At 41.7% G+C, this 13,425-nt stretch overlaps 1 protein-coding gene across 2 annotated transcripts; it reads right to left on the reverse strand.

Moving 5' to 3' along the window:
- Window positions 1–1,258: 1,258 nt before the first annotated feature.
- Window positions 1,259–12,983, reverse strand: vgll2a (vestigial-like family member 2a). 2 transcript variants are annotated; one of them, XM_067482925.1, is made up of 4 exons: window positions 12,795–12,983; window positions 11,458–11,704; window positions 9,908–10,405; window positions 1,259–8,108 (listed from the first exon to the last, which is right to left on the reverse strand). In XM_067482925.1, exons 1-4 carry the CDS (start codon window positions 12,870–12,872, stop codon window positions 8,065–8,067), a joined length of 867 nt encoding a protein of 288 aa, XP_067339026.1. In that variant the 5' UTR covers window positions 12,873–12,983; the 3' UTR covers window positions 1,259–8,064. The 2 variants fall into 2 exon arrangements, with proteins under 2 accessions (XP_067339026.1, XP_067339025.1); XM_067482924.1 differs by having other exon boundaries at window positions 1,261–7,907.
- Window positions 12,984–13,425: the final 442 nt, after the last annotated feature.

Genomic DNA, 13,425 nt, shown 5'->3' on the forward strand with positions numbered 1-13,425 from the left:
ATAAACAAACTTCTGGAAGCTTTCGATGTCTGGGCAGCTTTAAGGAAGAACTAATGTGGTGTAACAAAGCTTAAATTGTGGTGGTGAAGATCACGTTCCTTTTTCTTTCTCCAATCTTTCTGTTCATATTAGAGTTTCATAATGTATTTGTGCTTTCCTGTTTTTGTTGATATATTTGAGGGGGTCCCGTTTAACTAAACACGATTGGAACAGCCGTCAACAAAATAATCCTGACGTCCCCAAAAAAACTGGATTAAAATTATGTCAACTTTAAAATATCGTTCACAGAAATAACAATCGTGTGGATTATAATTGTGCTGTGTGTGAAAGCTGTCTCCAGTTTACATCTCTCTCAAAGCTGAAATGAGTGTGTGTGTCTCAGTGTGTGTGTGTGTGTGTGTGTGGCTGGCAGCCAAAGCTTATTGGAGTGTTGGGAATGAATGTGCTGTTAATGTGTAGTAAATGGGGTAACAAGTTGCTCTGGAGCTTAGATGCATTAACAAGCTTCACATTCTTCTGAAGCCTAAAAAAGGCCTGGTGGGGGGTGGTGGGGGGGAGACCAGCGAGTTGAGTGGGATCGTGATGAGATTCAATAGATCTATTGATCACTGTAGCTGTAGTGGGACGTTAAATAAATACAAAGCCTGCAGAACAATGGAACTAAGTAACATCATCCCCTCACAGTTCATCCTGCCTCCTCATTTCAGGAGGATCCACCCATTCAACACTAAAACCCTTTAATTGCTGCTGCTCATGTTCAGTGTCCGTTAGTATGTGACTTGAATTAGTTTAGTCGTCTGTCTGTCCTGTAGACTTTTGACGTTGTGCAAAAACTATTTAAAAAAATAAATCCGATATCAGATGTGTTTTCTGTAGTTTTTGGACAACAGTGAGGCTAATGGAGCACAGACAAACAAGCTAATCCAGGCTGCTGACCGACACATCAACCGTGAGCAGAACAAGTGTCTGTGTGTGATTATGATTTTACATTTTAGTTGTAAAACAAATTGTACACCTTTCATTTGTTGCATTAACTTTGTTTTAGTTAGTTTCACCAGGTGTTTCACTATTTCTAGCTTTATTCTTAAAGTTTTTATTCTTATTTCTATTCGGTTTTAGTTTGTTTTAGGTCTCCATTGATAATTTTTGTTTATGATAAAAGTTGTCAAGGACCAGTTTGGTGTAAAAAATAATTCATTGATCATGATATTACAATTGGAGCTCAGCATGGCAACGATAGAAAATAACAATTTCTTGTTATGTTGATGTATTTTTTAGTGACCAGTCACAGTCGACACTCACCTTTGTGTTTGTGTTTGCTCCGAAATTGAAGCTATGTTTTGTCATTGGAACGTTTTTAATATAGAGCAGCAGCATTTAAGATTATGACTTGGAACTGCTTTTTGTGTTTTACACACAGAGGAAAAGAAGAAAGAGGAAAAGAAGACGGTGTCGGTGTCAAGTATATTTTTATTGAAAATAAAATCACGGGAGGGAAAAAAAAACACAGTAACTCACAACAGGCTACATTTTTGAGCTGCTCTGATGTCAAATTAAATGGATTTTAAAAAATGTAAATAATTTCTAATTTGACCTAAAAAGTAAATCAATCTTTGACGTATGTGTTTGTGTGAAAATACACAAGGTTCCCCAATAAATGACCATCTCCACCATCACTATCGTTCAGTCTTCACTTTGTCAATGCACAAACATGAAAAAATACAAAGATCCGTATTTTGAATGTGTGATTTGAAAATAACAGCATTAATAACTTTTTGACCCGAAACAATGAATCAAAGCACGTCTCCTCTGTGTGTGTGTGTGTGTGTGCTTTGATTAAAGAGCAGCTCTTGTCCTTAACCTTCCCCCTGCCAAAAGCTGAATTCACTTTCACGTCTTTGTGAACGGGCGCTTTATTTTTTTGTCTTCTTGTTTTTTTTTTTTAATTGCTGTCGAGAGAAAAAAGAAAAAAAGAAAGCTAAGAAAGAGAGAGTAAAATAAAAAAACAGGAGAGGTTGCGTTTGTGAGTATCGACGGCGATAAAGAGCGAGAGCACCTCTCCACCTTCCTCTTGTCCGTCGTCGCTCGAGTCAGCAGCACATATTAATCTACAGCTGTCTCGCTCTCAACTGAAACAAACTCACACACACACGCTGTGCAGCTTCTGAGAAACAGCACACATGGTTGAAACTGAGAGTCTTGTTTGGCCGCTTTTCTTTCAGCCTTTGTCCTCCCTTTCTATGAATGCTAAAGCATAGAGCCACCGTTTGTGAAGTCAGTCATTAAACAACAGTCAGAGGTCCACACGGACCTGTTTCATCATACTGGCCATTAAAAGCCATCTTCCTGGTGTGGTTTCTGTGTAAGCGATGAGGGACAAAATTCTGTGCAAAAAGGCTTCGACCCCCTGAATGTGCCATTTTTATCCTGCGGTGTAACTCAGCAAGGAATCAGTTTATATAAACCCCAAGATGGAATTTTGCACCAAACTCATTACAGATGTGACCATGACTTCAATGTCCACCGAGGAGATGAAAAACTGGCATCAAAGCATTTGTTCAATTAATTAATAATCAATTAATGACACAAAGAAAAGATATACAGGTGTGTCCATTATTTAGTTTAGATTCACAATTTGAGATTTAATTTACAATGTCAACATACAGGTCGATTGTCCCCCTCCGTCTGTAAGTGCATCTTATAAAATACAGGACTGATCCTTTTTTAAGGCAGCATCCATGATCATTGTAGCCATGGAAACAATCATCCAGTCATGATTAAGGGAACCGTCGTAGTTTGGTTGCACTGATGCACAAAAGCCGAGTGCTTCCTGAAGCCAGTTCTAGCAGAGGCTTCGAGCAAAGCGCCTCACACTCAGAATAAAAGCTCAATAAAAGAGGATGCTGCCGAACAGAAATCTGCAGAAAGTGTTGGAATATCTGAAAAACTCTTTGCCCTGTTGGCGTCAACAGCGTCAACACATTTTAATCCCACAGTGTCAGATACATTGACACATCCTAAGGCATCAAATTGTGTGACTTTGCATGTTCCTTGCAGCTACGCTTCGGCGTTACCATTGGATAATCCAGGAGCCTCCAATCATGATGCCAACGTGCACAGGAACCACATTGTATACAGAAAAAAATTACATTAGTGTTAGGGACAACAACTTCAGGCCAACGTTACGAAACAACTACATTTAGGATGAGGCACCAAAACTTGTTGGTAGAACAATTACAAAATGCTACAAACAGTGACAACACGTACCTTCTTACTGTAGGAACCACGTGCTCCACGTTGTGAAACAGTAAATCAATAAAGGAAACAACATCTCGCACTAGAGTTGAACCCTGGTCCCCCGTGGAATAGTCCTCCAGCCTACAAGGCTTTTTTTCTCTTCTTATTTGACATCATCGATTTAGGCACCAAATACTGAACCGCCAGGGTTTCTATAAGTGACCAGACTAAAAGCTCCGAGCATCAACACGAACAGGTACCTTAAGCGTCAGCATTATAAGCAGAGGGGACTGTGCAAAGCAGCGTGTTTTGACGCCTCGGGCTTGAGAACTGGCTGCCACTGTACAATAAGATATGTTTTGGATTATGTTTCTGCTAAAAGTCACTCACTGTAGCTTTAACGTTGCAGGACATTCGTCATGATGGCGATAATAAATGTGTGGTTAATATTGGGAAATGTTTTCGAACTGAAATTCTCCTGTGGGAAAAGATTGTTTTCACACACATTCATCCTCCCACAGACGTTCTGACCTGTATATTACATCACTTAACCTTCTCTTTTGCTTGTGTCCCAAACAAGCATCATCGAAGCACCATGAGTTTACGTATTGATCCTCTAATACGGCAGGTAGATGACGAACCAAAGTGTCATGACATTAAATGTGGACAAGACATCCGTCAGACACGGGTCCTCTGAATAATCTGCGTGAATGAGTCTGAGGACACTGGAGACACTAGTCTTTGTGCACTAAAAATATTGGTGACCTCAGAATCCATTGAATGGTTTTTATCAACAAGGTCGAGAGTTGTTAGATTTCCCTCTGTGATCCCACATCCTGAGAATCAGGTATGTGAATCAGATTCTTTGTTATTCAATAAATGAAATGTTAGGTTTCTTCAGACACAGGTGCTTTCAATCGTCGTGGCTGATTAGTCCTTTGTTCAGATGGTTGGAGGTTTGCTGGGAGTTTACGCACCAAAGAAACTGTGAAAATGGAAGTCGTTCCACCCTCAACTGGTGCAAACAAATTACCAGGAAGGTCATGGAAAGACATGTCAATCGTGTTCAGCCTGTACAGTCGTAATAAGTAGAAACTTTTCTTCACATTTTATTGGCTCCTTAATGAACTTTTCTTACACTGAAGAAACTACGTGAATGAGTGTTGAAACAAACACGAATGTGTTTGTGCGGCTGCTATGACTCAAACGAGGCCTCGTTGACTCAGCAGTGATGCTGTAATGTTTTACGCCATTATATCGAAGCAGACTTCACTTCTTTGCAGCCGTCGCTTTGAGAAAACCACACAGCAGCCAGTGAGTAGAGAGAGTCACATTTTTGAGGCCGATGCTGTCGCTTTATAATTACAAGCATAAAACAAATACATACAAAGACTTTACACTGGAGCGACAGGGACAACACTTTAGGCCATATATTAATATCTTCACATAGAACACCGCAGCATGCTGGGAGCGATTTACAGTATGCACCTGAAAGAAACGAAACAGAGACGACAGAGCAGTTCACGTCCTCAAAAATCAAATGGCTGCAGCATGAGTCAGGTAGAGAGTTGGTTTACACTAAAACACACACACACACACACACTCACATGTTTGTATTCCTATACTTACAATCATCTTCCACTGGTTACAGTTTAATCATGTCCTACAGTTTAACCCCAACATTGAACAGTTTACCAGGAATCATGTTTTAGCGTTTCCAGTCGGCTGGAAGCAGCTGTAACAGCTGATGCCAATCAGTTAATGCTTTACTTGTAAAATGTTGCCTGTGAAGTTCATCCCACTCTCAGGTCCAAATCTGTTTTTCAGACGGTTATTTTCAGACTTTACTATTTTTGAGCTCGTTATCATCTCTAATTCTTGGCAGTTGTGACATATTTTCACCCTCTGCTTCGCTCCCGTGATAAATAGATCACCTGTTGTGAACGTGTTTCCTCTGTGTTACACAACCATCCAGCGCAGCAAACGATGATAAGGACAGACTCTTAGCTGATGGAGGAGGCTAGTGGGAGTCGGAGCGGCAGCTTCAGATTCCTAGTTGAGATTAGATTTAGTGGGATTTCATGTGGACACATATCCTGCTCGACATCCCCCTGATTAACTGTCTAGATTTCCACATTTAGTTTGTGAGACGGAGCGAAGCTCTCGTCAGCAGGACTTATGGTGTTTCACTATGTTTCATTAGGAGACAGCCCCTCGTGTTTCTATTCATTCACACAGAGCATAATGGCTTTGTTAGATGTCTCTAGCTGGGGATCTTTAACGTCCATCAACAGGCAGAGAAACCCAGTGAGGTGTTGACGCTGACTAAATTCTCAAATGCACGTGCGTCCGACTGAGCCTCATTATGACACAATAAATAATGTGTGCACTCAACTTGGGTCTGAACTCTGAAGTCAAATGCACAGAGACAAAAGGTAAAATGAAGCTGCAATCATCTAGCAACATAGTTCCAGTTCTTATCCAGGTCTTGTAAAAAGTAGTAGCCACTTCAAGTGCAATAAAACGATCAATGGCGGTTGGAAGGTTTGGTCTTTCTAAGTATAGCAACACCCACATGGCTGCACACATAAGCTCATAAACTACTATTGGACTTGTGTGTGAGGCTGCGTCTCCTGCTCCTTTCACTTCTATCGCAGCAGTTGTCCCAGTAGAGGAGGATCCAGCTCACACTAAATGCTCCCTTTATTAAGTTCATAGGCCCGTGTGTGTGTGTGTGTGTGTGTGTGTGTGTGTGTGTGTTCACTGAGTTGAGGAGCAGTTGTCGTTGACAGCTGCAGGGGAGCGAGTCAAGTGGCTTCAAATAGCCGTCGTTCTCTCGTCTTTCTCTCTTCACCAGCAGCCGCTGCTGTAAAGTCAGCGTTTCTTTTGTTGACACTGTGCTGGAGGTGTTTCTCCGTCTGCTCTCACTAGAAAATGTTTCAAACACCGTCCAGCTCAAACTATTTAGCCACAGTCTAGTCCACTCTCCAGGGTTCGGTGTCGAGGATGTGGTGGTGGTCGCTCCGGTTATTATCACAATGTCATAGAAATATCCATCCTCAGAGTATCAGCTGCAGGCTACAAGTTGAAGACGCTCAGCGTGGACGAATGCTTTCAGTCTCCTGCGTTTTAATTCTAACCAAAGGCATAAATGTTGAAGGGAGAGAGGCAGTGTTTCACAGCAGGCATTGATTTGCTGATTTGTAGCTCAAAAAAAAAAGTCTATTGTGTCGTTATTAATGTAGCTTGACAGCATTTCAAAACATGCCGAGTTCAAAGTCTAATGTTAATTTCCTCCTTTTTCCCCATTATTTAAATGTTTATTTACCCATATTGTCAAGATGCAAAAAGGTAGTGAGCAATCACACCTTACAAAGCTCCACAATGCAACAAGATTTTCCCATTAAATCAACCAGTTACTGAAATTGCTGAAATTAGCTTTTTTTATGGAGCAACTGATTCTGTTAGAAAGACTTTCAGGGACAGTTTCAACATGCCAAGCACTGAAAATGATAGATTTTAAACCTGCGTCTTCACTTTCACATCACCGAGTTTCAGCGGATTAATCTGACACTGAATGGTTGAACTGAGCCCGTGTTCACCTATAACTGTGATCCAAGTCTAAACTTCACTGTCGAACTTACAGAAATTTACTGGAAACAACTAAGATTGTATTGTTAACTTAACGTGAACATGGAATTTTAGGGCGACTGAACTTTTTAAACCATTTTATATCCCTCACACCTGTTTTTCTTATTGAGGTCTTTAAGTAATTAAAGTAATCTTTCAGTAATTAAGTTTTAAAGAAACTAAAGTTGAACCAACTTGTCATGTTTTAAAGTGAACAGTTTGCTGTGTAGTAGTTGGTATAGAGGATGTTAATGTACTTTTCTGTTTTATTTTTTATTAAACCTGCAATGTGAGGTCTAACAAAATATAATATTCCTTTACTTTTTGTTTTGTTTTTGTTTTTTTGCAATCTTCCTGTAGCTGTGCCAGCAAAAAGGAAAAATATGTTTTTTTTTTACAGCTGTCAGTGGCTTCTGTGTTTTTTTCGTGCTGTGCATTGTGGGTTAATAGTGTACACAGCACTACACTTGAAAGTAAAAAGAACGAGTAAGATTATATTAATTTTGAGCATGTGGGTGGTATAGAATTCGGACACATGACGTTTGTGCTTGTTTGGCTGTTTCATTTTGTGAAATTATTTAAAACCTTCAGAGTCGATTTTACTGCGTGCGTTTTGTTTCCTGCTGCGACTGAAGCGATGCCCCGTGCACCCCGAAGTGTCTGGACTCCTCCTGCCTTCGCCGTCCACCACATTGTTGCTGTGCGACCTCCTCAACGCCAACACAGCCTTCCTTCCAGCCATAACACACTCCCAGTGTCTGCAGCCCAGTTGTCCCAGTGTGGCAAGTCCTGCCAAGTCATTCAAGCACTTGTCTTTGGAGTTTGACAACACATGTGTCTCTGTCCATCTGTCCCCAGACTTTTTCCAGATTAGGAATGTTGTCCCTGGCTGTTACAGACACACAAAGAGTCTTCTCTTTGTCCACATCCGTCAAGATCACATTCCCTCTTCTCTCTGTGAGTCCACGTTTGTGTCTGCTCTGTCGGCGTTCAGCTCAGCAGGGCTGCGCTGCCGCTGCACAGTCCACCGTAACACAGAGCTGCAAGTAGACCAGAAGCCGTTACAGCACAAAACTGTCGTCAGTTTCTATGTCAGTCATCTCATAACAGCAGCAGAGCAAAAGAGCAGAGCAGGAGTGCAGGAAAGAGGCTACAGCTGAAGAAGTAGAGAAGGTGGGGGAAGAGTCTCAGCAGTCTCTAAAACCAATACAAATCCTTGCTCTTATCCTGTGCCTGCAGACCTGAGAGGAAAGAGGAAAAAGAAAAAAGAGGCAGTGGAAGGAAAGAGATGCAAAACAAGGCGCAGATTAGGGAAAAGCAGCACAAACGTCTTGTGGATAAAAGCAGGAGGAATTGCCTGCGGCACAGGAGGGATGAAAGCAAGACGGCAACACAAAAAGGAAGTTGACAGCTGGTGTTAAGGTGCTGATTGACAGTCAGTTTGTTGGTTCAAGCCACTTGTGGTAAGTTGATCTCAGGCAGGAAAACAGATCTCTATTCAATTCTGCTCTTCACACTGAAGTTACTTTGTTTCGCGGCCGCGCCGAACGAATTCGCCGAACGATTTCATCTGGAACTTATAGCAAAGGAACTTTTTCCATTGCGGCTCATATGTTCATTAGCTCTCGGAACGGATGTGCTTTTCTTTTTCCACAGGTGGTGGCCAAGTTCAATGTCAACTCAAAGAGGCAGACGGGCGAGCTGCAATGTGGCAGTATGGAAATGGTCTAACAATTCCAGCCGCCAACTGGGACCAGTGTTATCTCGCTTTTGGCAGTTTTCACAGGTATCTATTCAAGTCCAGCCGCGCGATCCCGTCTGTGGCTGGAATCAAGTTTTCAATTAACGCTGCCCCGTGTGCAGTCACACTTGTACCTCGTTAACCTTGTAAACATTTGTAATCATCCCACTTGATTCGCAGTTTTTTCAGTTGATAGTCAAAGCAAATCTAGCTCCAGTCCCTGAGACTTAATAAATGTCTGTTCTTCGTGCTGTAATTATCGTCGCCAGATACACGTATACAGACTGTAATATATCCTCAGCTTGCAGTTATTCTGCCCTTTTCTGGGCAAATGTTAGATATTAATCTATCTAAAGAAACCAAGCATATTGCAATTGGATTCACGACTACTTTGAAGCTACAGCCACTCGAAAACAATCAAATTCATACGCATATGTTTGGAATTTTGACAGTTACTGGAGACATTTTAAAGCCAACAACATGTTGTAAAGCATCCGTGCACAGCAGATGAAGCGTGTGCTCGTCACAGAGTTTTACGCTTTGACGGTCTGGGAGCAGCCGTCACCTGAAGAACGGCAACACACTTAACAAGCGGTTGGGAACAAAAAACTGGGAACTTTTATCCTTTAACTCAACAAGTTGTATGTAAAAGAACAAAAGATCAGATCCTGTGTTTATGTTTACAGGTGAGGACGATGCTGACTGCAGAGCCTATACACGGAAATTAAGGTAAAATGACTCAAACGAAGCAGGTTTGTCCCCCAGTTTTGACGTCATCTCTCGCTGATGCTGGTTGTATTCATTTCTGTCACGACTGACACAGGCTCTACTGACTGTCAGCACCAACTAGGTCTGACCAGTAGTCACGACCATAATCCAGCTCAAAAACAACAAAGATATTAAACTTCTTTTATCTTATTTCCGATTCGTGTAGAAGCCAAAAAGAAAATCATAGGAATAGGAAAGAATTGGTTTGGTTACCATTGGTGCTTCACTGACATAATGTTGTACACCATGAACAGAAGCCACTTACTTGACCACAGTGCAGAACATTTCCAGCCCGTCGGTTACTAAAGCAAATACGTGTAAATCCCACTAGAGTTTGTCCATGTAGTAACATGGCTGCCGCTCTGAAAGGGCAACCTGCCCACACATAGACTCATGTTTAAGGCTCATTCTTAAGAATGATTCTTTTTGCCAGATAATTACACAATAATGAAAACACAACTAAAAGAATTTTTCTATAGACTATAACAGGCTTTAAAAAAAATGGATTATGACCTAAAGACTTGACGGTACCTGTGTCCATATTGAGTCCAATCTCTGCTCCAGCTCCAGTGAAGGCACCGCTCCAGGCCGACCCCGTCCCCGACTCCCCCTTCCCCCCGAGGTCACAGGGAGAGGCGCTGGGCCCCGGTACGGAGCTACCTGACGTCAGACGGTGATGAGGCCTCACTGACGGCACTAACAGCGAGCCATAGCGCGGGTCAAACGCTGTGCCGTACATCTCGTGGACCCCTGGACGTGAGTATGCTGAGCTCTGGGTTCCTATAGCGCTCCCTAGCGAGTACGGGTGATGATGGTGGTGGTGGTGGTGGTGGGAAGGGTGCCAGGTGTCCGGGGTGGGCTGGTGGAGGTGGCTGTGCAGGGAGGCGGAGGAGTAAGGGTCTGCAGGGAAGGAGAGCTCTGCGTGGGGGGCGGAGAGAGCGCTGCCCAGTGTGGAGGAGACGGACGTCTGGTAGGAGCTGTTCCAGAAAGACGGAGGGAAACTTCTCTGGCTCATAGGGAATGATCCATCTGCAAAGACAGGATTCGGTGAGAGAAACTTTCCACAGCTCTTGGCTGGTTCTAATTTAAAGAAGTTTGAAGGCTCAGTCTCAAACTTTAGAAACAGCAGTCATCATTCAAATTCATGTGGACGTTGCATATATAGACCAAATATCAGCAAATATAGACCAAACAAAAACTGTAAAAAGTCAAAGACATTTAATGCTGAAGGAATTTAAACTTGTTGACGATTGGATTGAGAAGTCACTAGATTACACTAAGCTACAAACCAATGATGACTTAATTCCAACATCCTGTTATTTCTGCTGCTCTAAATCAACCACGGGTTCCGTCTGTGACACACACAGTGCAACTAAATGGACATTTCTAGGAAATATATTTACCTGTGATATGGATTTAAAGTATTCTTAGACCCATGTGCAGCATTTTAAACGAGGACACGATGCTGGAATCATGAAATAACCCAAGTTTGTTCATTGTTAATACTTCCCCAATTTGAGCAACTACAGATTTATTATGTTGCTACCAGGAAAAAATAAAAGACAAATGTTTAAAGTTACTTTAAAATATAAAAGAAGAGCTACTGAATGTACTGCAGGGTGTTTTTTTTTACACTCACTCCTTCTCTTTGACGTAGTATTTCTACGCCTGAGGAACAGATACACCTGATTTCTTTTACTGTCTCTGGCAAACCAACATCCCCCAACATTTTTTTTTTTTTTAAATAGCACTAAGACAATTCAATTATAAATCTCGGCATTTTGTAAACTATTATTGAAAATATCGAATTCAAAGAAAACAGAAGCTTCAATCCAAATGTGCACCTGCCACCAAAAGGAAAAACCATTACTGGCCATTGCAATTCTAAATGTTTTTTCCTAATTTTTCCACGAGAATATTGGTGTAAGAAGGTGGACATCATAGGAAGAATGTACCACTGTCAAACACACAACAGCAGAAAACTAAAATTTACAAAATTGTAAAAGAAAATAATTCCTTTTCACACTGACAATGCAATGAAGGAAAACTCTGACACGCAGATACACACACAACATACACACCTCTTACAGCCTTGTGGCTGCTCGAGCTGGGGTACGCGGTCGTCTGGCTGAGCGCTCGGCTGAAGTGTTCGTCCACCACAGTGCTGATGTCGCCCTGGAAGTAAGTGAAGACAACGCAGCGGGAGCTCAGGTACTCAGCTCCAGGCGGCTGCTCCTTGTACTCCTCTTTGATCGCCGGGGGCCCCAGGGGGACGAGCCGGCTGCCGCTGTCTTGGGAGTCTTGCATTTTGGAATAAAAGGTCAGTTTCTAAAAAAAAAAAAAAGGAAAGGTGTGTTTTGTGTTGCTCTGTTCTTGTTTTTCGTAGTCATAATAAAAACCAACAACCAGTTTCTGAAATGATCTGTTTTGGATGCACCAGGTGTCTAGAGGGAAGTGAATGCTTCTTTATTGTTTAGTTTTTCACAGACTGAAACAGATGACAACAAAAAAAAAATCATGGTTTTCTCGCATTAATGTTAATTATTGTGATTTTGAACTTTAGCAACTAGCACTTCACCACTTCTTTTAACTCACAGTCCCTTCACTTTAAGTATTAGCATGTAGAGTACTGATTGCTTTATGTACTTTTCCTCACTCTTGTACTTACTAATATGCTGCTGTAATGAACACTTATTATGGAGGTTAGAAAATGTAGCACGAGTCATGTTTAGGTTTAAAAAAGTCAAAACAAATCTGTAAAACCTCACTGCAGAACCTGCTGCTCTCCAAATACTGACACTTTGAAATGTGGCAGCTCCAGTGATAATTATAGGACATTTATCAAGCTGCAAAACATAACGTGCCATAATAACATTTTAAACACTGTGCTGCTTGTTCATATTATTATCTGAAACATGAAAGTTCAACCTTATAGTCATAGTTGACAGGAACCTAAAAAGGTCAGCTGTAGAAAAACTCTCAAAAACTCTTTTCAAACTGTGTGAACTATACAGCGCATGAAATATGGCACATTCCATAAGGCTATAATAAACAGTTCCCATTCTTTTGATTAAAATTCTTCAGAAGACACGGCACAAATAATCCGTTCACGCTCTTGTGGAAGCAGATGACTTATATTTAACCTTAGAGTGCCAACAAAGACCGAAAAGAAAGTTTTAAATACTCTTTACGCACCGGATTAATTCACTTTTATTAGTTTACTGATTGATATTTATGGAGGACAATCAAAAAACGTTAAGGATTTACAGCTATGTTATTTACTTCCAAACCTTGTACATAAATAAGTTTTACTGGCTGCTCCCTAAACTTTAAAAGCCCAAATGCTAACACGTCTGCACTTTCAGGAGTCCACGAACCGTTTTTAAACCAGTGCGCAAAGAAAGGCGGTGCTCCATACCTGGTGGTGATAGGGGCTGTGCGCGCTGAAATAAGGCTGAGGAGCAAACACTTGGTACATCACATCCAAGCAGCTCATGGCGAACAAGTCACGGAGAGGAACCAAGCTTCATTTAGAGCGCAGGTCTGTTCAGACGGAGAGGAAACAGTGATCCCGACAGGCGCTCTTTACGCACTGGACTGCGGAGGGGCTCACTGGAGGGAACTCCGTCTGTCCACCCCCCCCCTCGATCCTTCACGCCCACCTACTTGTGCTCCCGCCAATGAGAGCCCGAGCTCCACCTCTGTCTTAATGGCCTTTTTAAATTAGCGTCATCTCTCCTCCATTTAGGGTTTGTATCTTCAACGTGTTTCATTAAAACACACCACGTTCCAGGTGTTGTGCCTTCTGTGCTGGACTCTGTGTTTAAGCTAGAACTGCACTGGACTGAACCAGCACTAATCCGTTTTGCAGGAAACATGTTACAAAATGTTTCTACTGTATTGTGAGCTTCAAATTTTTGCCACACAAAACTTGACCTATTATAAATTCAAGATAACGACGGAAAGCGGAAAAACGGAAAAAAAGTTGATTTAACCTTCAGAACAGTCATTCAGTTTCTGGACATTTTAGTGTTGGGATATTCTGACAT

Source organism: Channa argus, chromosome 17, assembly GCF_033026475.1.
Source record: "Channa argus isolate prfri chromosome 17, Channa argus male v1.0, whole genome shotgun sequence".
In the NCBI taxonomy this organism is placed as follows: Eukaryota; Metazoa; Chordata; class Actinopteri; order Anabantiformes; family Channidae; genus Channa; species Channa argus.

Coding starts and splice junctions, on each gene's coding strand:
- vgll2a (XM_067482924.1), bottom strand. CDS start 12,872: ATGAGCTGCTTGGATGTGATGTACCAAGTGTTTGCTCCTCAGCCTTAT. Junction 11,705..12,794: donor ACAGCCCCTATCACCACCAG/GTATGGAGCACC, acceptor TTTTTTTTTTAG/AAACTGACCTTTTATTCCAA. Junction 10,406..11,457: donor CAGCCACAAGGCTGTAAGAG/GTGTGTATGTTG, acceptor CTGTCTTTGCAG/ATGGATCATTCCCTATGAGC.